Source organism: Lonchura striata, chromosome 2 (assembly GCF_046129695.1).
Source record: "Lonchura striata isolate bLonStr1 chromosome 2, bLonStr1.mat, whole genome shotgun sequence".
In the NCBI taxonomy this organism is placed as follows: Eukaryota; Metazoa; Chordata; class Aves; order Passeriformes; family Estrildidae; genus Lonchura; species Lonchura striata.
In genome coordinates, this window is record NC_134604.1 from 104,159,940 (window position 1) to 104,184,339 (window position 24,400).

General features: G+C 35.5%; 1 protein-coding gene across 1 annotated transcript in view; it reads left to right on the top strand.

Annotated features, from left to right (window-relative positions):
- Nucleotides 1–24,400, top strand: part of POLA1 (DNA polymerase alpha 1, catalytic subunit) — a 181,863-nt gene that overhangs the window by 80,827 nt on the left and 76,636 nt on the right. The window contains 2 exon segments of the mRNA XM_077781653.1: nt 2,248–2,426; nt 4,121–4,252. Of these exon segments, the coding sequence (XP_077637779.1) occupies nt 2,248–2,426; nt 4,121–4,252 (311 nt within the window).

The following is a 24,400-nucleotide window of genomic DNA, read 5'->3' on the forward strand; positions in this document are numbered from 1 at the left end:
GATTAACTGAACCAACTAACTATTCCTGAAAGGAGGTAATAAATAAAATAGTTCCCAATTCCACAAGATAATTAAGGTAGGCATGTTCTTTCAAAGCCTGATTTGTAGTCCCTTTTATTTCACTGTGGCTGTTTGCACACCAAGACTCAGATGTGTGCTTGGTTCAGGACAATGTTTTTTGGTTGTTTTTTCCAGCCAAAACAGCTAAGAAAGTTCAGAGATAGGTGTGATTTAAATTCTCACAATATTTTTTTTTCTGTTAAATTAATATAAAATGACCAATACTTGGTCACTGTTTTTGACTCAGTTTTGGAGAACTGCAGTTGACTGAAGACCAGAATTTGTCTCCTTTTGTCTTCTAGTGAGCTACTTTGCTCCATACTTGCATTTGAGAAACAACCAAAGATTTCTAGCTGAACTGTAATGGTATCTGGATCAGAAAGTTGGAATGATGTTTCTCATTCCACTTCTGAACTCAGAGTAAACTGAGAATTTTTGTTTTCACCATTGCTATCTTAGATCCAACCTACTGCATACTTGGATTTTTTGCAAAATCTGAATACTGAACTCCAGTTCCCTTTCTAAACCTATTATCTACTACCTGTGTGCTGCCTATATATTACCAATCCTTCTATTAAAAAAAAAAAAGGCCAGAAAAAAAACCCTACAGTCTTTTTTTGGGGATACCATGTGTATTAAAGTGTAAAATATGCTGTTAGCAGTGTATTTTGCTTTTGCCTTTTTCTTTAAAAGAATAGTGGAGAACTGTATTAAAAGTCTAGAAGCCTCCTGGAGGTGAATTGTTACCTTTCTGCATTGACATTTTTTTCTTTTGGCAAAATTGGGAAGATTGGATAAATTTTAGTGAAACCCATATTCTATCAAGACCCACATAAACTTATTTGGCAATGGAATTTTTCCTGGTGCTTGAATTTGTTTTAAGACTGCAAGATAAGAATTGAGAATAGTGGTGTTAAAGTCAGACATATAAAACCTTTTATGTAAAGACAATCTGCCTGTACAACACAACTGCTATAAGTGAAATAATATTTGTGTAGCTTAACGGAATATTGTTCCTAACCATTGTCTTTAAATATGGTACATTTATAATAAGGTGAAGCTTCACTTTCTATTTGTAATCTTGGTTACATTTTTTATTGGAATTACTACTTTTTTAAACTGAAATTTATACAGGATTTGGTTTAATACATGGTAATCTGTTACTTGGATTAATGTCTGTTAAAAATATTTTTAAAGTGCTTCTCTGATCTTTTTGTTTTACTACTAAAGTGAGCCATAGTTTTCTGAAGGTTTTCTCCTACATGCTCATTCAATTAAGTATTTTTTTTCTGAACATGTGTTTTTTCCTGAAGTTAGCAAAAAAAAACCCTGTAAATGAGATGCATGCACTTTTAAAAAGTTGCACATGACAAAGGATGACAGAACTTGAGGATTTTATTAAGTTTACTTTGGCAGTCTTATTCCTAGAACAGTGAACTTCGTTCTTGCTTGCTTATTTACTTATTTGTGGTTGAATCAGTATTTCTGGGATCTCTTTTGTGTATTTATTTGTTTAAAATCTTGAGTTCTGGCAATCAAAAATAAAGCACTTTGTCTCCTGCGCTGCGGTTTTAAATGCTGCTGCTGAATTTTAACCACTGCATTAGATTGAAACCTCCATGCTGTTAACCACTGAGCCAAAATGAAATCGACCACTGCATTGAAATCAGAGTTGGCAGTTGTGTACGGACTTGAAGGAGTTGGTAATAGCAGTGCACCCGTGTTACTTTAATGGGGTTTTTATTCTCTGTTTTTGGTATTAATGGTGCCATTTTGATTTAAAGACTGTTTCTTAATAACAATGCACATTTTTATTGAAATATTTTCAATGTAACTTAAAAAGGGAATAACAATAAAGCTATCCTTTAGGAGTGGTTTCCTCAGAAACAAAATGTTCTCTTGCATACTCCCATGATAATGCAGCGTGCTTGTTTTATTTATAAAGCAATCTTGCGTAAGAAGATAAGTAAGATGATTCCTTCATGTCTCCTGAACCTTTATTCATGGTTAAAAATTGTAGAACATATTTATGTTTTATAGAGGAAGTTTTGCTAAGGAGAGATTTTCAGCTTCTGAATTTACATTTTGTAACTTTCTTTTGAATCTGCTTCACCAAGCATATGAAAAATAAGCCTGCTTGCATGGTTGACCTCTTAGTCTTTTGAAATTTTTGTTTCTTATTAATAGGACTGGATCCCTCCCAATTCAGAGTCCATCACCATTACCATAAAGATGAGAATGATGCCTTGGTTGGTGGCCCAGCTCAGCTCACTGATGAGGAGAAATACAGGGATTGTGAAAGATTCAAGTTTTGCTGCCTCAAATGCGGAACAGAAAATATTTATGACAATGTCTTTGATGGTTCGGTTAGTTGGTTTTTTTGTTTGTTTCATTTCTGTTCATTGGTGAGAGAGAAAAATGCTTGTAGAGAGAACAGCTTTTCAGATAGGATTCAAATGATGTAGCAGAAGATACCATATTGTTTCAGTCCTGCTATTTATAGCTTTGGAGCAGATAATTGCTGATAGGATAGTGCTGAAATATTTTTCCCATTTTTGCATTTCAGCTGCGTCGTCTCGCAGAACGTGTAAGATTATCTGGCTTCATTAATCTGTTTGCCTACAGTCGTGAATGATTGTTGCTGTTACTTTTTAAAGGAATCCTTATCTTAACACCTTAGTAACTTCTAGCTCTCTGTTTAATAAAACTTTTGTGTAGCAGTGGCAGTTTCTTATCCTAAATCATATTAATTGGAACAAAGTGCTTTTTAAACTTGTGTTTATCTTGCTACATCCCACCTCCCTTCTTGAGAGTAAGGTTTTTCTATCTTATCTTTCCTTCTGTCTCTGTGAATTGAATAAAAAGTCATAGGGGTACATTCTTGTTGAGAAGTTCTGCCAAAAAAATGTATCTCTGACCTTGGATCACAACTTGAAGTGGGGCCAAGTATTTAACTGTACAGCATGTTATGTATGTATTAGTCATCGGCAAATTAGTGAGCTTCAGAGTAGTAAAAACCTTGAAACTGAAAGCAAATAAATCTTTTATCTAAATTAAAAGTAATTATTTTAAGTTAATTTGGACAAACAGCAGATGTTTTGCATTTTTTGAATCAAAATAAAGCAGTCTTTGGAAGCATGTAAGAGGAAAAGACACAAATCGAGAGATACTTTGTGAATCCTTGACTTTTTTTCATCGCAGCTGTAAATAAGGCAGTTAATTGCATATGACTTGACAAGTTGCAGATGGGCTAACTGGAGAGTAAAAAAAATATATCTCCATCACCAAACCACAGAAGAAATCTGGAAACTAAGCCAAAAATTCCCTCTGTTTCACCTGGAATTAATTAGTGTTGTGAGTGGAGGTTTAGCCAAGATGGCTCACAAGAGCTAAGTCTTACCTTGCAAGAAAGTTTTCTGAAAGCTGTATGACTGTCCAGCCTACCAGACTGCTGTTAACATTAGTGAGAATTCCACAAACTTAATTTTAGCTGTTCACACAACACTTCCAGGTCCTCAAATTTTAATGTCTGGTGTTCAGAAGGTTTTTAAAATAAGGGAATGAGATAGTGCAAAACTATAAGAGCTGTTCTTTGAACTTGGAGAAAGCAAAAGATGATAATGTGATTTTTCTTTATGTATTTTGTCCCTACAGCCCTCTTGGTAATTTCATAATTAGTATCTATAAGGTTGATTTCGAAGTTCTCAGTTCTCTGATCTATGGACTGAGGCTGAAGTTTGTCTCTGAGAAAACAGTAAACCTGTTTTTTTGCATGATTTACCCACAGATTTTTTTTTATTCAACATCTCTTTCTGAATTATTAACTTAGTGGTGTATTTTCTAAAAGAGCTTTCCTTAAGAGCAAAATGAAGATATCTCTGCCCTGCAGTTTTCCCATATGGGTGTGGCCACCCACGATGGGAAGAAAGAAGGCCCAGATATCATGGGCCCTTTAAAACTGTTACTTTTAAAAATATATGTATTGTATATACAACTCCCGTGGTAACTTCTGATTCCATCATCTGTCATAATGGTGCTGGTTTTACACTTCTGTTTGCAGGGGCGATTTATTGAACCCAGCTTGCAAAGATGCAGCAAGACAGAATGTAAGGAGCCTCCTTTCAGCTATGTGGTTCAAATGAACAACAAGTTACTGTTGGATATTAGACGCTACCTCAGAAAATACTACAGTGTAAGTATGCAGAAAATACTCTGTTGTATGAAATGAGTTTTTCAGGTAGTGATGAGCTTTTTGTGAGTGTCATGTTACCCTTTTTTTTTGTATAGTGAAGGTAGTAGCGTGCAGCATCAACCCCCAACTTTCTGAAAATAAAACAATCAGTGAATTAAAAAATCAATTTAGAACGTTTGTTTTCTCAGTTCAACCTCAAGATAGTTAGATATATTTACATTTTTGTAACTGTGTGTGTCAGAATTATTACAGATGTAGTAGCTCTCTGTTTTCCAGATTTTTAGCCAGAGTGCATTATCTCAATGCTTTTGAAAAAATCTGTGAAGCCTATCAAATATGTAGATATTGGTTTCTCATGTAATTGAAATACGATTCTCTTTCTTCAACTCAAATTGACATATATTGTCATACATTGTGAAAAGGAGACCTGAATATAGCTCTATAAAAATTCTTTGAAGGACTGTAGGAAGGGAAATACTATAAATCTTTCTTAATAATGATTGGGAAGAAAAAAAATGAGGAGAAAGATGGGTAGTTAATTAAATTGATACAATTCTCTTTTTTTGAGGGGTAGTGCAAGGTCCAAAGTGCCAGTGGTAGTGGTTGGCTTTGTATGGCTTTTTGGGGAAAAAAGGTGTAATATTTAAAATTCCTATCTTCTCAATGTCCAACATTAGGACAAAACCCACCATGCTTTTAAAATTATATAGATGTATTTTGTATTTCTAATATGCTAGAAGCATTATATTTTGTGAATTGGCATCTAGCTATTTTGGTCAAATTTTCTTAGAGAATCTCATGCTATTGACTGCGTGCTTGTTTTTATTGTCCAACATTGCCTGCTGGCACAGCTGCAGGGTGGACATAAATTTTGAAGACATCCATAACCTTTGTGTGCTCATAACTTTTGATACACCCAAAAAAGTAAATAGTTTTTGAAAATTTGGCCTGTACCAAATTTGAATTATGTACCTTATTTATTGTGTGTTTTCTTAAGTATTACAGAATTCTTTTGCAAACAGCAGCTGCAATACTAAGAATTATTACTGTGGTTTAATATTAAGTTTAAGTATATTAAAGTGTATGGTTTGTGTTATCTTTCTTCTATACTAGTTCTTACTGCAATTATAGGTGAATGTTTTCTAAACACTTTCCTGAAAGCATAATAATTTCTGAAGATAAAAATACTTCTTTTGAAGATCTTTGCATCAGAAGGAGCACAAAACTTTCTAGAGCTATTTAAATTTTAGCATTATTTTCCAAGGTAGAGGCATATTGTTCCTTTCCATTGAAGTTAAAGATGACTTGGACAGGTGAAGTCACCAAAATGTGAGATCTCATGTTACTTTATTGCAAAGTCCAACTGTCTGCAAAATCATAATTATATTAAAGTGTTATTAAATAATCGGTCTAAGTAATATATTTACACTGACTCTTTTTGTATGAAAAATGGTTTTTAGATTTAATGTACATGCATAATGATAATACAGTGCCACATGCTAAATAATTTCAGGCATATAAAGTGTTTGAGAACATGTGCAGAAGATACGCAATAGTAAACTTGTATGAAGAAAGATGCCTTTAAGGGCAGAAGAAATTCTTACTGCTGATAAGAACAAAAAGTGATGTAATGTTTTTAGTTCTGTTTTTTAGTTGGTTGTTTTGTCTTTTTTAAAAACCAAGCTAGGAACCAAACTGTAATGTTTGAATACTGAACATTGTAATTTACTTACATAATCTATAAAGTATCTTGCTACATGGTATATTGGATAATTAAGATATCTAAAAAGAAAAAATTATTTGTCTATGTAAGAAATGCTTCAGAGGTTTTTTTAGTAGTGAGAATTTACTTTTGAACTGGTTAGCTATAATAAGGTTTAAACCTAGTTTTTGACTGTGGAATACATTCAGATCTTGAAATGTGATATTAATTTCCAGATTGCACATTAATTTTCTTTTTACAAAAGGGCTTTTCATGGAGTTGGGCAAGTAAAGTTTTTGTACTGATAGCTCCTAAAAAATCAGATGCTGAGACTTTTAGTTTATTTCTTTCATCAAGTACTTGTAGTGGCTATATAACAGCTGGAGTTGAAATTAGTGTTTGCACTAATATATATAATCCTATAAGCTATAAAGACACACCGAGAAGTATTATGGCAAAGAACTGTCTGAACAAAACATTTAATGAATCTTTCAGCCTCTTATTAAACAATCTCCTATTGTAGTAATTGCATCTGAAAGGCACGGAAATACCAATTTGTAAGGGTCAAATATATTGTCACTTCATTTTAAATTTTTTTAGATACTATTTTGTTTATATATTCTTCAAATGGCACTTAATACAAAACATAAAATGCAAAAATGAATTTTTTTAACCTGTAAATAATGAGCTACCTTTTATGAAGACAGCCCTATCAGGAGCCTTTCAGCCTGATCCACAGCTCACTGAGATGAATAAGTGTACTTTTTTTCAGTGAGCTTTGAATCAGACTTTTTAAAAGTGTTTAACTGTTCAAGATATTGCTTGTTTTTTCCTTTAGACTATTGAAATGTTTTTTATGTGGTTGTATAAATTTAGGGGCAGGGAGGAGTGCCATAAAATCTAAAAGTAGAAAATCTACTGCCCTTTTTGGCACATGAAACTGTGTTAAATAAAAAAATACAACCATGATATACAACATTCCTTTAAAAAGATGCAAATGTAAGTGCATAAATAGAATTTTGAGAGCCTGTTACAATCCCATTGTTTTTGTAAATTACTTGCCTTTATATGAAAATATCTGCTTCTGCAATCGTTTTTTGCTATGAAACATTGAAATGTTTTATATTTGACTTCTAAAACATATCTACCATTGCTCCAGTATTTACAGATTTCTTAATGGTATTAACAATATAAATTTTGATAATCTTACTCTTAAATGTAAATATATTTTTAAATAGATTTTATTTCTTTTGAGAAATGCATTTATTCTATGAGAGATTGATCCTGTTGTGTGCTTTTTTTTTTTTTTTTAATTCTGCTTCAGAAGAGCAAATAGATGAAAAGAGAGAGAAACGCTAGCTAATCTAAATTGGGAAATGAAGAGGGCTTTTTTAAGCATGAAAATTTCATCATCTTGTCAGCTGGCAGAATGCCTGCTGTGTGGATTCACAAAGGCTAAGAATTACACTTTCATGAAATTTTCCTCACTAACTGCCCTGGTTAATTTGAAAGATAACCCACTGTTCTAATTCATTCCTCAATTGGGCGGTGCAGGTTTTATCTTTGATCTGACAAAGCATTTGTGTTAATCGTTTTGGCCCTCTACTAGACACTCTTGGGATTGTGCTTTTACAATAAATGTGTCTGTGATAGCTCTTTAGTCTATTATACTTACAATAGATCCATAGAACTGGTAATTAATTCTGTACTGCTTTGGAAATGGGGAAGAATAGGTGTAGCTCTGTCAAGTGCTGCTGGGAAGTTTGTTTAGCTAGTTCATTTTTGAAGTGTTACCCTCAGCCATCAATGAAACATCCATGCTAGGGGAATGGGTAAAACTGAAATATGCAAGCATAAATGGAAAAACTGACCAACTCTTTTGCTTAAGCAGGGTGTGATTTCATTTATAGTAAGTGGATCTAATTATTAAGTTGGAACCTGTTTTGTGTTTCACACTGGAATATTCAAATGCTCATTTTTTAACACTTTGTAAACAAATGCCAACTCTTATATCCCCTTTTCAAAACTCCTGTAAAAGTCAATATTCGTGACAATAAAATTAATCCCACATCTTATCCAGCTGTTGAGGTGTTAGTTTTGCCAGCTAAAAGGAATTCAATAAAAGCTCCCAATATCTTCCATATGTCATTTTAGCAGTAGCAACATTCATACAGAACTGGTTATACTTGGAAGCTGGTGTCCCTGAAAGAGCAGGTTTTTAATCTTTTTTTTTTCAATTACATGTGTACACCTGTAGTATTGTTAGTAGTATCTTTATAGGCTAAAATCTGCTTTTATATAGATGGTCTTTCTGTGCTGTCTGATTAACAGTGTGTGGAATCTGTAGAGCTCTGTGTGTTTTTTCAAAACACATAGAATGATGTGAACTTTAAATGGTTTTTAAAAAATACTGAAAAAATCTTGGTCCAACCTGTATTGCACTGTTTTTGTTTCAGAGTCTTTTTTCTACTGGAGCACTGTAACCCACAGGCAAAAGGGAGTCTGAATGCTATTGAACACTGCTAAATAACTTTATACTGTTCAGCTGTGAAAATTCAGTGTTCAATAGCCCTCAAAATTTCTCATTTCTTACCTGTGGTGGGGTGTTCTACTGCGTGCACGTTAGGTCGCAGTATAAAAGCATCTTCAAGATCTTTGAATTACTTTATATATATATATATATTGCTGTTCTGACTCTTGTATATATGTTCAAGGGATTTGCATTAGTATTTTGTGCACTTAAAAAGGTAAAATATTTATAAATGAGATAACATTATAAGAGGCCATGGCATTCACACAGGTTTTGGGATTGTGTGGCATATTTACTTAAGGGAAGAAGGATGACAGGGCTTGTTCTGAACCCAAAATTTCCCACACCTCTGTGAGGTGCATTGCCAAGAACCCACAGGTGTACACCACATGAACAGGTGAAAATATGATTGTAGATGATGGTGATGACTTCTGTAATCATGTTCTCACAAGAGTCATGCATTGAAAGTGTTTTTGTTTGGTAGGTGGGTAGGGATAAGAAGTCCCTTTGGTGTGAGGGAAAGGTGTCTTGTAGTGGTAATAGTACAATATTTTATTTATTGCTGTGCTAAGAGTACTAGAATTATATGGGCATGTGATGAGGAGTAGTTAGGGCCAGAATTGTGACACCAGCTGATGTAGTAGGCAGAATCAAATGGCTAGACTCTACCTTCAGATTAACTCCAGGGATTATTTTCAGTCCTTTCTGTATGTATGGAAATAGGTTTCTGAGTCTTTCCCAAGTTTGAACTTGTATCAGTGTCATTGTGCTTTATACATACGGAAACACAGATCTTTATGTTTAGTACTGAAGGCTTCCAAGTCAAGGCAGAATTGAGAGTGACTGGAATGAGAGAGAAAATATTGATGTGATTCCATTCACAGTTTACTGGGAACCTGAGAGAGAGAAGGGAGTTTGGCACCAGATTATCAGGAATTTCTTCCTCCCCTCCACACTAGTATTTTGTGACCCTCTCCTTGATTGAGGATGACAGATGAGTTTTGTTTGGAATTAAGTTTTGGTCAGCTAGGAGGAAGTTAGAAATACCTTGGTTATTTGAACTGGGCAGTCAGTATTCTACCATATGAAAGTGTAAGACATCTGTCATAATTAATGTTTATTGCATAATGAAAGGTAACCCTTTTGGTCATGGTGTGTAGTGCATTTTGGGGATGAGTAAGCACTTATTTGTCACAGCACTCATTGAGTCTGTTAACTGGAATTGATTCACTGTTACTGCAACTTCTCCATGATCTGCCCTGGAAAGGAATTGTTTGGTTCAGACTTGCAGCATCAATACAATTTTTAGTGAAGTGTTTCAAAGTAATGATCGATGTGTCTTTACAAAGGGTTTTACTCTCCTCACTGGATTTTACCAGCCATCATGGACATGCATCCATCTCGCTGGTGCTTGAGAGAGGCTGAGTATGACTCTATGCACTCCAAATTTTAGCCACTGAGAAGGAGTTAACATAAGAAGCAGTATCTGTACTTAGTCCCCAGTCTGGTACCTTGCCAGAGAAGGCTTAATGACACTAGATATCTCTGTCAGCTCTTTGTAGAAAAGGCTCCCCAGGCTGGCCACCGCATGGATCAGGTTCTAAGAAATGTGGATTGCTTCAATAGAGTAAAACTAACTTTGTAATTTCCTCTGTAGGTAGAATGCAGGAATGTAAGGACTTATTATCACAATAATTTGTCTGCTTAGGCTTATAAATGGTAGTATTGTGAACGCCGTGTTACAGGAAGTGTGCCCGGAGGTAAATATGGTCGTGGTTATGATTGCCACCAAGTGTGTAATGCTTACCTAGGTGATTGAATCACTCATCTAATAACAAGATGTTGCTGTCTTCAGAGGATTACAGAAAGCGCAGTCTTTGAAGGTACTCTGTTGGAACTGATCTGTTGCCCCGGTCAAAGCAATGATGAATTTCAGCAACACTTGGAGAGCAGGTTTGTGCTACAGTAGAGGGATGCAGTTGTTGCTCAGTGTATCTGATCTGGCTTTAAACTGAGCACAAAGTGTATAGCTTTGGTGTACTAGTAGCAGCATTTGTTATAGGATTCTATAGCCAAGAATTTAAAATCTTGGGCAGATCTGTGCATCCTGTGGAGAGATCTGCCACAGTAGCATTACTGGTGGTGCTTAAGAGTGAGTGAGCAAATGTGTCCTCCTTTGGATACCTTGGATTGACAGAAGTGCTACAGATACTATATGGATTTGGAGGATTTGCTGCTTTTGAGTCTATTTTAATAACAAATAATGACTCACAAGAGGGTGTATAAAAAAATCACTGGTCTTGAACAGATCGTTGTTCATCTTTCTTCTTTTTACAGGAGTTTTAGAGAGCTGTTTTAAATTATTTTAGGTTTTTATGTTCAGTTTAAAGTTGATGGAAAATTATCCCACTAGTCTATAATTAAAGACATTACAAGAACGAAAAGTCCAGGTAATCTAAATAAGGAATAAAGTATGTTTAAAACCTCCAGTTCTCATAGAATTCTGATGTAGTTAATGCCTTATGCTGTAGTAATGTGGACCAACAAATTACTGAAATACCAAACCAGATTGAGTCTGTATTAGTCTATAGAACTTTTAGTAGAGGCAGCTTGCCAGGAGATGACGCAAGTGCACAAGTTCTGTTGCTTTTGAATTCTTAATGCTGTTATGTATGTGTAACCAGGAATTCTTACAATGCCCAAGCACCTTGCATCCATCAGGACAACCAGAGTTAAAATCTGGTTTTCTCTGGACATTGTTCCTTCCGTTAGAATAAGTTTGCTTGATGTTCATGACCTAAAAGTGATGTTCTTATCAGAAATGTTTTCTTAGAAGTCACTGTTGATATGGCGATTAATGGTCAAATGCTGATTTTAGAAGGTGAAAATTACTTGCTTTAACCCGTTTTTAAACCACCCAAAACCTCAAGTGGCACCATCTGTGGTAATTCAGAATTGAATGGGCATGTAAAAAGAAAAAATATGGATTGTTTTGTAATAACTGAAGTAAATCTCTCTTATCTATCCTAAAGTTTCTCAGTCTTTATCATGATTTTTTTTCCTTCAGCTTCAAAAGTAAGCTTAAAATAAATTTTATGGTATTTGGGAAATCAAAATGTTTCTCATTCAGTCGCCTTCTTTTTGTAAACAGTTGTTTGATGCTGTCTTCCATAGCCTACATTCCTAAAGATAATTGAATAAGAAAATCATGGGGTTTGGAGGCAATGGAGGGCATACATTAAAAACTTCATCTGTGTTTGCCCTAAAATGCTTTTCCTTTTGGCATATTGGGAATGGCTTTTTCAGGTGTTTATTGTTCTTCTGCTCTTAGATGTTAAAAGAATTGCTTTCATTTTTTCTGGTTTCAAACAGTTACTGTTGCCAAAAATAATTATAGCAATGTTCAGTCACTCTTCTATTTCTTGATAAAATGCTCTTAGAAAAATTAAATAAGGTGTTCCTCAACAGAAGTTATTTCAGTATTCAAAATCTCGTCACAAGGAAGCTTTTTAGTTAGAAGATAATGTTAAAAACTTTGATTTAACTTTGTCTAAGCAGCTGTTTAGTTCTTGTAGATGTTCAGTATTTGGTGCAGTGAGGGAAAAATGGGTGAGTACATCAGTATTTCAGAATTGTACTCATCAAGTGGGGAGCACTTCAGACCTTTCAGCTTGGTTCCTGGAATTAAGTTTATATATGTGAAAAAGCCTCTGAGCAATGAATCTGGGCAGCACCATTTAGCTAAACTCTTCTGCCTTCATGTGCTCATTCATGCACTATAGGAAGGGGAAAGTGACCCTTGAGCTGGGTGAGACTTATGGGGAATTACTCATTTTTCATTTATGGTGGTCAAGAGAAGCAGAACCAGCTATAATGCAACAAATTTTCTATAAGTTATCCTGTATCCTAGGAAACACCATGGTCAATTTTTGTAGCCTGTGCTGTGTTAGAGCTGACATTTGTTCCTCTTCTGACTTGTGAAACCTGTAGTTCTACAGGTTTGTTTGGAAGGAATAGTTTTAAGAGCCAGTAAAGTTTTGGATCATCTGAGATGAAGAAGTGATGTTTACTCGGTCTTAATTTAGACTGTTCAGATCTGCAGGTAGAAATGACAAATATTGTTACATTAGACATGGCTTCATAGAAGGGTTTTGGATTTGCTTCAATGTCTTGCTCAGAAGTCAAGTCAAGCTATGCAGAGTCTGTTTTCTGCAGAGTATCAGTGTTTTCTGCAGAGGATATGTACAAGTGAAGTATTTTTTTAATGTCCAGGCATTAAGGAAATAACTGCTTTGTATGCCTGCTTTGGGAGATAGTGTGGTGTGAGAACCCCGGCCTTGCTTTGGGGCCTCATGTGGTGGTAAAATTCCTCCTCCAACCCGTGCTTCCAAAGAAAAAGCTCCGCAGGCTTTAGCTGTTTGGTCTCAAGGCAGTTTATTGCTAGTTATCTAACAGATTATGTTCTTGGACTGCAGCTATTTGATCAGCGGCCTGGGTAGAGGCACACACACCCCCTGACATCCTCTCTGTCTGCTGTCTTCTTCGTCTCTCTCTCCGCCCAGGGCTGCTGCTATCTTTTATATGATATATTACGTATAACATGTTTACAATTATTCCCCAATACCTACTACCTACGTTGCCAAGTGTTTTTCTACTCTAAACCAATCTGTGAGTGCCAACATCACCAAGAGCATGGAGGTAAGGAAGAAGAAGGAGGAAGAACAGGATCAGCCCACTTTCCTCCATCTTAGAACTTCTGACCCCCATGTACAAAGTGAAAACCCCCCTGTACATGTGTTAAAACCCCCCTGTACAATACTTAAAAAAATTTCCCCTCTACTTTGTAATTACTTTTACTATACTATCTAACCTTTTGTGATTGCTTGTTCTACCTCCAAAGTTGGCAATTCATTCCATGGCTCAAACTCAAAATCACAGCTGTTTCTCAGTTGTCTGCCAGGGTCTAGAATGCTTCTGACCAAGGCCTGGAACCTCTAAAAATGTCTGAGAGACATTTTGAGTTCCCACAGTGTGGTTTGAATGCAGAACCTTATTCCAGTATGTGTAGCCAGATAGTAAAACTGTGCTTCAAAACAGTTGTTGGCCCATATGTGCTGTGTTGGTCTGTAGTCCTGCTGAAAGTCTTAGAACAGTTTAATGACAGTCTTGTTCACTTTGCTCTGTATGGAGACTTTCAGCTATCCAGCTATCTCCAGTCTAGGTGTTGGGCTTTGAATCCATCAATGTAACAGAGAAACATTTCAGAAGTCTTCTAAAGGTGTGCCAGATTTCTACATGAAAATTAAGTCTCTGCAGAATTTGACAAGTAGATGTTTTCCTTTTTCCTGAGCAAAGTCATCAGCTTTGTAAGGGGCATCTGCAAGAGACATCAGAAATCTATGACTATCAGTAAAGCTCTCCAGACAGGAATGTTTATGCAGTGGCTAAAATTATTACATCCAAAAATAAGAATCTTGGTTTCAGGATTGTAGCAGGTACTCGCAATGCCTTGCATGTGTGACTTCCACCTCTGATATAACAGTACAAACCAAATGTTGATGTTTAAAGATGGGTTTGTTTTTTATGCTGGACCAGAAACAACATTTCTTTGTCTTGTCTTTTCCCATTCTGTGTTGGTGTCTCCAGGTCAAATGTGGACGATAAGAAAGTATGAACTCCCAAATGGCTTTATCTAATTAATACATCTATAAATATCATCCCAGACATTGATTTATCTGGCATTTTTCTTGTATTCTTTTTTCATTTATCATTTATAACCACCTGTCTTAGAAGATTGTATACATGCACATGTGGGAGAGCATTTTTGTAACAATAAGCTGTCCTTTCCTAGTGCAAATTTGGTCTACCTAACAATAATATTCCTTTTACCCTCATTTCATGGAAGTTCCTCTATTAATACCTTCATTTTGGATTATGTGTATTTATAGTGTCTTTTTAAAGATGTTTTCATTAGCAACACTTAATTTCTGCACTCTGACTTGAATGTGAAGTATTTAACATCTGCATATTTTATAGTTGGTATGTTTTAATTGTTTAAATTTTTAGAATTTACTGGATTTGGAAGAATTATCTGAAAGGACAAAACAGGAGGTGGAGTCAAGTGGAGGTGTATCCTCATCAGCTCTGCAGTCAGCCCCCATTCCTTTGAGTGCAAGGCAACCCAGCTGTGAGGATTGCTGGCCACACTCACTCTCATCAAGAGAGAGAAAGAGGTGGGGGGTGGGGAGAGAGAAAATTAGCAAGACAAAATTCCTTTCTATCAATCCTGTCTTTACACAAATTCAGACTTCTGAGTTCCCATACGTGAGTGTGTAACTTAATTTCCAAATTACATGATGAAAGCACATCTGTCCCAAAATTAATACCTCTTGAGAATATCATAATTGTATATACTGAAAATAATTAGTATCTGTAATTTGCAAGTCATAAATGTCTAATTTTTAGCGAAGTTGTTTGTTTCCATTTAAGATAAATTCTCAATTTAATATCCAAAGCAACATTTGACTATACTACAAAGGGGCCAGAATTGTTTAAAAAGAGAACCCCCTGGCCCCCCAAAATACAGAGGCACTAAATTGCATCTGCTGGGTTCTGTTGCAGAATAAGATGTTGTATTTCTGCAACAAGTAATTGCTGTAATAAGTTTTTACTGGACAATATATTTTTCTCATACTAGGGCAGTTCATTCTGGATGATCTTGCAGTAGAGCTAGCAGATACCAAGCTACCCGTTACTGACCACCTATCAAGCACAAAGATTGAATGTAGAATTTGAATTTGGTAGAAATTCTCTTTGTGTATCTACCTGTGCATCCTTCTATCTATCTGAGTATGAATAATGTCATTGAGATTAATACAACTATTTAGAAATATTAGATAGTATTCCAGTAGTTCATGCAGTGTTGATGATGCTTTCTCACACCATTCTTTAGTATTTGCATGTGGTTTTTATGCTTTCTTGAAGGAAGCAATTAATCAAATCCCCCCTTCCTCCTACTGCTTTTTGTGTTTCTTTCTGTGATAAGAGATCACCATTTGTACTGAGTTGTTCCTTTAATGGGGCATCTTTTGGGGATCACCTTATTAGAATTTTCTTTTTTTAACCCCATCAGTTAAGGAGCAGAAATAAACTGAACTGTGATATGATCCTTGAGAGAGTTTTGTGTATAATTACACATAAGTTGTAATTGGCTTTAGGATTCAACATCCTTTCTCCCTCCCCAACCCCACAAGTCAAAGGTTGAAATACCTTGTAGAGAATTCATGATTTAATTTAAATTCTGTATATACTGGTTTGTCTTTGGAGGCTTCCCAACAAGAGTGAGTCAGGCACACTAAGACTTAGAAAATAAGGCTGTATTATCTGCTAAGAAATGGTCAGGGATTTCTCCAAAGTTGTATTTTCAGTATTTGTCCTGTGTCCATTTCTGAAGGGCTTCATGAAGCTCGTGGCAGTGTGCCACCCAGCAATCAGATGTCATTCAGAAAAAGGCTTGAATAGCAAATACCTGTTTGAGGAGCATCTGGGACTGTAGTGTAAATAAGGAAAATTATCTAGATAGTGATTACAAGTTTTCATAATGAGAAATACATTTAGTTTGTATATAAATTAAACTGGGTCTTTCCAGACACAGATCTGTGCATGAGAAACCAGCATCATAACCGAGGCTTAGTCTCCTGTATTGATGGGGTCAATGTGTGATTACTGGCCAGTTTTGGTTTTTTGAAACAAAAGGCCTCTAGACAGATGCCATCTCTTTCCTTCCCATTCTTTTCACCCTACTTTTAATTGTAGGTAACTCTTTAGCTGCAAGGTTTCCAGCCTTCTCCTTGTGGTGAGTCACTGATCTGTAACAAACGTGACACAGACATAGGAGTCTGCTAAAAACTGTGTTTCGATTGGAAAGACCTTAAGAGGCAGTACAACATCTTTAAAATAAATAATTAGTGAAAGAAAATGCAGGCTCATGGAATCATTGAAAGGCTTGGGTTGGAAGGGATCCTAAAGATCATCCAGTTGCAGCCCCCCTGCCATGGACTGGGATGTCACCCAATAGATAAGGTTGCTCAGGGCCCCATCCAGCCAGCCTTGAACACTGGCAGGGATGTACCTCTCCTACTGTCTTTGTGGTTTCTTCAGATTAATTCTAGCAGGCTTCATTAGTTATTAGGACATTCCAGCTGTGCCTGAATAGGCACTACCAAAGGAGTTTTGCTTTTTATGTCTCTTACTTGTTTTGGAACACTTAGGAAAGATTCTCTTTGGATTATAAAAGTTGTTTTAAAAAAAAAATCTAAGTGTTACAATTTAATGAGTACATCCAATTTGACTTTTTGGACAAAAGTAATTTTCTTTACAAGAAATCTGTAAAATGTCTTCCTGGACAAGATTGTCTGACCTTATGAGATACCAGCACACACACCAAGGTAAACAAATTCCTTCATTCCCCATTCTGTTCTGTATTGTTGCTTTCCATACTGACTGCTCAGTTGAGATCTTCCATGCCTTTATGTTATTCTCAAGCATGTAAGTATATCTAATAGAAGTATTTTATTATTATGGTTAATGCTTTAAAAATACGTAAGTTTTAAGATTTTTTCTGAACAGGAGAGTAGTGAGATAATTCTTCCTGTTTACTGGAAAATCATTAAATGGGAGGGATATGTTAACTTTTATAGGAGGTCTTTCTACTGAAGAATTTTTTTTTGTTGCATTGCCTAAAGGAAGATGTAGGCCTAATGTTTCTTCTTAGTTCTGTTTTTTAATACAAAATCCTTTTTTTAGAGCAAAACTGTATTAAAACTATCAGATTACAAAATTCTGCTACTTTTTCAGAGAACCTTGGGGCCAGCCTCAGATATTTTATTGCTTTTACTTTTTTTCAGAAGCAAAAGACAAGAATATGCTTTCATTGAACTTCCTATGTTGTTTGGCCAATTTTCTATAATCCAGTAAATACAAATTGTACCCTGGTTATCCATCTATGTCTGTCAAGCAAATTTTAATGGATGAGTGAGTGAGTCAAATTCTATGCATGGAAGTATACAAATATGCAAAATATGGGTCTAATTACAAGGCTGCTGAATTTACACAAGGTCAGGTAAACAAGGCACTCTGTAATGATTATTAATTGTTAATAATGCCTTTGGCAAAACACATTTCTGCTTTGAACACCTAACAGCTTTGCATTTTTAGTTATATGAAACAGCCAGATTGGTCAACTGTTGAAAAAGATAAAAGACCTCCCCTCTGTAATTGCTTATTAATTTTATCTGAGTAGTGGGAAGGATACAGTTCTGAAAAATAAAAGTACATTCTACCATTACGTGTGGAAGTTCCACAATGAAAATAAAAGAAATGCATTATCATTCATTCCTTAAATAAATGAATAAATTAATTTACAGATAACTTGTTTCCTCATAAGGTAGTCCTAGAAGCTGTTTCTGTCTCATCCTATGTGATGAAGAGCCATTTTTGTGAGTCATTGTTATCCTTTGAAGCCGTTGGGGTTTTTTTTAAAGTGTTCAGTCTATCCTATCTGAATTCTGTTGCCCTTTCCTTTACCCTCATCCATGTATCTTTTAAAATTAACTCTTTTGGTCAATTGTAAATATTTGTCTTGTGACTATAAGACAGGATAATTTGCAGGAAAGGAGTTGAAATGGGAAACATGAAGGTTCCATTATTAAATTAAACCATGCAAATAAAAATTAATTTACTTTGTATAATATAATACTGGATGGTAAGGTTGAATGAGCAGTTAATTTGGACAGGAATGGTGAGGGTGGTTGCAGGTAGAAAAACATACCTATAACAGATTTCATAGTTTTGCCTGACATTTTCCCCTGGTGTTGCAAGTACAGTTCTCTCCTGTTGCAAACTGTGCAGCAGGCAAAGTTTTCTTTCAGCAGTAGTCCTTGCTTTCTGTAGCACTGCCACAATCCTAAACGAATGTATTTTGAAGATGAAACAAGTTTGAATATTGTGAGAAATAAAGTATTCAAATTTGGCTTACATACTGAGAAAATGGTTAATTTTTTAATGTTTGTTCAGTCACTGCAGGCCAATGACAGACTGGCTAAATACTAAACTATGGGTTTTATTCAATGAAGGGATTTGCTCAGTGTAGTATTGGTCTCTAACATTAGCTAGATGCTTAATGATTGAAGGAACTTCCTCCAAGACAACTTTTCCAGTAAAACTTTTGATAAGAGATTCAACTGCCTAGTTAGCAGATGACTTTTCTGATAAAACTGAAATGTTTTCATCTGTATGACTCGGTGAGTCTCTGCAGATACAGCTTCTGTCTGGCACTTCATGTCAAAGAGTTCCAAAGGCTATTTGAGAGAGTTGAAAATATTTCTGTTTTTCACTGCTGTGGGTTTGTCATCTTTTCAGCTTCACTGCAATTTTATTTTGAATTGCAAAGAAAGGTAAACAAAACAACAAGTTTATCATCTGTATACTGTATTGTTCACATTTGTAGGCTTTCCTTTGTCGAATTCTATTTTTGGGGACTGTCTTTTGCACTCCTTTTGTTCCTCTTTTGCCAGGATTGTGGTGGGTAAATATCAGCAAGTACTGATGTTCTCTTAGGTGAGCCATGGTTTTCATGGGTACACAAAATCCTTTTCATCTTCTGTTTTCTCAATACTGAAGTATAGAATTGCTTGTAGATTGTTTTTAGTGCTGCACATGATCAGACAGAGGCCAGCTACTGTATTAAATATTTTTCAGTTTCTGATACTAATCTTCTATTATTCTATTAATCCTAAGAATTTGCAATAGAAATCTTTCAATTAGTCAAAATTTACCCTTTTTTCTGATACTCTTGTGCCATGCTTGTTCCTCTCAAGCTTCTCTTCCTTATTTTCAAATGTTAGCAGAAAGTGGTTATTTCACTGTGTCTGTTATGTTTATAACCATGGAAAAATTTACTCTATCATACTCTTTTTTTATTTATAGAGCTGGTTTTGTAGCTCTTCTTTACACTGGTTTCTTCTGTCTTCTTCTGTCTGGTTTTAGTAACGTGCCCAGAATTGTAGACACCATTTCAAGCAAGGCCTCTCTGCTGCCTTTATACAGACAAATGATTTCTTTTAGTCCTTTGTTCAGTTTTTTTTTTCCTCTTTGCTTTTTTCTTTTCATTCACTTTTCCTTTTGATTAATGTATTATTTTAGCATAATTTTTGCCTTTCAGCATCAGTCTCTTACTGTGAGCTAACGTTTATCATTCTCACATCTCTTCTCCATCCTCCCCTCCCCAATATGGCCAGTATTATCTGTGCTGGTTTTTTTATATTTATGCTCTTTTATGACTTTCTATTTGTCTGTGCATTTCTGAATCTTTTCTATTTTCCACTCCCGCAAGAAGTTACTCCAATTTATATGTAACTGTCACCTAAGCAGTTTCTACTGTTGATTGTTTTGGCTCTGAACAGAAAGCCTGGGTGGTAAACAGCCTTATAAGCTTAGCAGAGGCTAAACTTTTCCATCTTTCAACATGAGGAACTCTCAATTCTGATATGAATTATTTGTCTTTTCTCCTATGTTGGTGTTAGAGTTAGTCTGGGTTCTTGCTGGCAAATTGAGTCTGTTTGGGTCAAGCTGACCTCCCCCAGAAGTTTTGTTATTTGGATTTCTGCAGGGATCCCATTCTTACTTTTCTAACATTTCTTTTATACCATGCTACTTAAACTAGTACATAGATTCCACTTAGATTAAGTTTTATTACTTCCTGTAAATTCTTTGAATTATCACCCTTTTCTACTGTTTCAAAAGTACTTATGGATAGCTGAAGGTTTTCTGATAATTTTGATAATGAGAAGCATTCCTTAATTAAAAGCGTGGTACTTATTTTTGCTGTGGTACAAGCAAAAATAAAGTGTAAGTACATAATTTGATCACCTTGACCAGATTTGAGACAATTTGTGCTACTGATTGAATTTTGGAGTTTCAGCTTTTCCTTTTGCTAATTTCAGTAAACTAAAGGTATAGGGTACATGGTTACTTATATATTTTTTATTTTGTTTTTTCCCCTTCAACTTTTATGCATATTGGGAAGTTCAGTCTGTTTTGCAAACACGTACTAATGCTATAATATGTTTTCCCATATCTCCCTTCTCAAATTTTTACTGTTATTGATTGAGGATTCAATTGAGAAATGTGTTTAGAACCCTGCTTTCTGTGGTAATCATAGAAGTCAGTGGGAAGACAAGAAAATTGTATTGAAAGAAATTGTGTGCGTGTGTGTTTTGTGTTTCAGCATAGATTATCTCTGCCAAAATAATAGCTGTCATTTTGTTCTTGTTATATTAGTGGCCTGTAGCTTACTACTACCCCTTTTGCCTTGCTTTTGTCCATTCGTCTATTTGTGAGTAGAAAAAGAATTTTGTGAAGGGCCATAATTTGGGGGCTTTATTATGCTAATAAAATCAATATTTTTGTTATATATTTAAATTAAATATTCCAAGATGGTGACCCCACTCTACCCTGGTATCAAAGCTGCAGACCTTCACATTCAGTGACTTTGAAACTTGAGTTCTGTTTAGAATTTCACGTCATGCCTGTCGCAGGAGAAAAAGATGGAAAATGTATACGCTGAGCCTATAGGACTTCCTGCAGTGCTTATTAATCCTTTATGGATCATTTGAAATGTTTCTAGTTTATTTAAGCTTTGCTGCTTGTATCAGATTGTTCCTGCAAAAAAAGGGAAAAGTGATCATGCCTTGAATTTTTAAAAATGATCTCACTTTCAAGCAAAAGCACTTTTATGCTCCATTAGAGTTGAATTTGCCAAACTCTTACATCGCATTAACACAAGCTTTACTGGATAGATAAACGTGTTGTTCAGGGACTGACTAGAACTTTACCAAACTGCATATTAAGATTTTGTCATCTTGCAATTTTTTTATATTGAATATTTTCATCATGCAAATAGAGGGATCAGACAAAATTATTTCATTAAGAAAACTGTGCAGCACAGTTTTTATATATTAACAGAGGATAGAAAACAGACAAATCAAATTTGATAGCTAGGTATAAGACTAGAGTCTTGTTAAACTCCCAAGTGTGCCATCTTTTGCAAAGAACCAGTTAAAGTTTATGCACATAATTGAGGCTCTGCTTTTTGTGTTTTGCTGCTGTGATAGAGTTGTAGAATAAATGCATTATGATTTATAGGTTGTGGAAAAAAATTCTGGATCCACAGGCAGGAGATGAAAATTCTGTGTTGAATTATATTGGTGGCAAATTAAGGACTAGTCTCCACATGAAACACAGAAGCAGATGGGTTAGCTTGGCATTGAATTCTCTGCACTGGGATAGAGAGGCCATCAGAGCCCTTCAGGAGTGGTCTGAAGGTTAAGATATCCACGTCTTTTTTTTCTGGGATCAGCTCTATGTATTTTCTCAATATATATTTTCTTTGCTTAACTAGTAATTATATTTATGAATGGTTGTGTTCTAACTGTAAGTGTACTTTAGGGAAACTTTTTTGTTGTTGTGTTTGCTAGTTAAACCAAGATCTTTATAATAACAAATGCATTATATCTTCTAGTTTTCCTATTTCTGTAATATTTTAATATGCTTCCTGCCCAGAATTATGTTTTTCAGGTTTGGGTTATATGAAAATTCTGCCTTAAAAATCAGCAGCTTTAGAGCAAAATGGAAAATTCTGTGTTGTTAATCTCCAAAAAGTTTCTTGTAAGAAGTCAGATGTCAGATTCATTGTTAGAATCTTATCTTTTTCAGTTTCTTTTACTTTGTATGTTTTATTACATATGAGAATGGGTTAGTATCAATATGAAGTAAAAACACTTTTATGCGTTTATAACCTCTTACAAAATGTTTATTACCATAGTAACAGAGGGGGCCTATTAGCTTAGTGTATTTCTCTAAATATTTCTAAAACATACATTAAGTATTCTGTACGTATTACATCCGTACATTACGTGTGTATGTGATCTTTAATTCAGTTTATAAAACCCCTCATAGCTGAAAAAAAAAACCCAACCAAAACCAACCAAACAAAAATCACCAAAGGAAACAAAACTATTTGGAGTATCAGCTTAAAGTTTCACACACTGTTTTTCTAAGGATGTGTTACCTGACTTGACTTTCCATCCACAGAAGTTCAAAAAATAGGAAGTTTAAATTTTATGTGGTGTTTGTGGCTATGTGTCACATATGTACATACATACATACATATATATATATATACACGCACTGATTCCATCTGATGAAATTTGGGAAATAATTGGAATGTTTTTTCCGTGAAAATGTAGGCTAAATAATCTAAATTGCTGCTAGTGTTTGAAATTGTTTGCCCACTTTTCCCATTCTCTGACCTCTCTCATTTGTCTCTATTCCTGTCTTCTTGAGTTTTTGAGAAATTAGTAACACCTGAGTTGTGCTAAAGCCAATTTAAAAGGCAAAAAACCCTTTAAAGATGGGTGTTTGAGGAGAGAAAGATTTAATTCAACAAGATCAGAGGTAACTCTAAGGTAATCAGAGAAGTTAAGGTAAATTGTTCTGGTTAACAAATATCTGGGTGATGAGGGAGTGGCATAGGTGTCTTCATTCTACTGCAGGTTACTCTTTCTAAAGATAATGGTCTTCCCTGAGCCAAGCATCTGCCCATGCAGCCTTTCCCTGCAGTACTTGAACATTTGGACTGGCTTAGGTGGATTTCACACTTAAATATTTCTTGTAATGCAGGGTGAGAAGAGAGGTTCTACCAAAACCTTCTCCATGTTCCCCTGCTGGACATCTCTAGGCTGAATTGTGCCAACCGCACCAAAGGCCTCGCTGCTGGTAACATGGGATGTGATGAGAGAGGCAAAAACATTTTGCTGGCTCAAGTTCAGTTCAGGTTCACCAGCTGTGTGCCATCAGCAGACTCACCAGGCATGCTCTGTGCTCCATCACACAGAAGAAGATCTAAGTGGGACTGGACCCCAGAGCTGCACTGCCATTTACTGGTCTCCAACTAGATTCTGTTCCACTGGTCACCATGCTGGGCCCACACACTGAGTCAGTTTTCAGTCCATCAGGCTTTTCCTAGCACTGGCTGATGTTACTCCTTTCTTCTCTAAATTCAAGTACACTGTACGGGCAGTTGCTTTTCTCCCATGAGTATACCTACTTGTTTTTCTCAGGTGACCCCTCAGTTCCCTTTTGTGATGGTTAGAGAATGCTCTTCAAGGTCTGTTGCTTGAATAGTTTATATTCTTTTCAACACCTTCAGACATGGTTTATGGCTCTTCAGCATAGCAGGTGTTTTTGTTTTTTCTTTTTGACTCTTGCCACAAGGACTATGTGTGCTCCAGTATCATTCTCACCCATGTGTTTGAAGAAATTCAGCTAATTTCTCATATTCAGTTCTTCACTATTCACTCTCCACATCTTGCTAGGTCTGACTTTAAAGCTGATGTTGAATAACTTGTCTGCCATGACTCCTTTTCGGTGGTAATTTCTGGCATACTTTATTTCCATTCCTTAGGGGTGAATTGTAGTCTTTGTTCCCAGTGTGTTGCTTTTGTTTCACTGAACTAATTTTGTGTCAGATGAACAAAGTTTTCCAAAACAATTTCTTCATGCATATCATTATTTGCTGTTCTGCTTTTGTCATCTGTGAATTTTATCTAAATTGATTCCTCTTCCACTAATCAGTGGTGTAAAAAGAGTGTAACCTTTTTGTTCTGATACACCTGCAACAATCCTGCTGCATTCCATACTGACAAATGCTTTCTTGACTGTCATCACCTTGTGTCTCATGGACAATTGATTTTTTGAGATGCTTCAACTTTGCACCTCTTAATCCATTTCATGTGTACTTCATTAACACTGTGCAATGCTAATTTAATGCAGTGTCCTTTGAAAGTAAATCAAATGA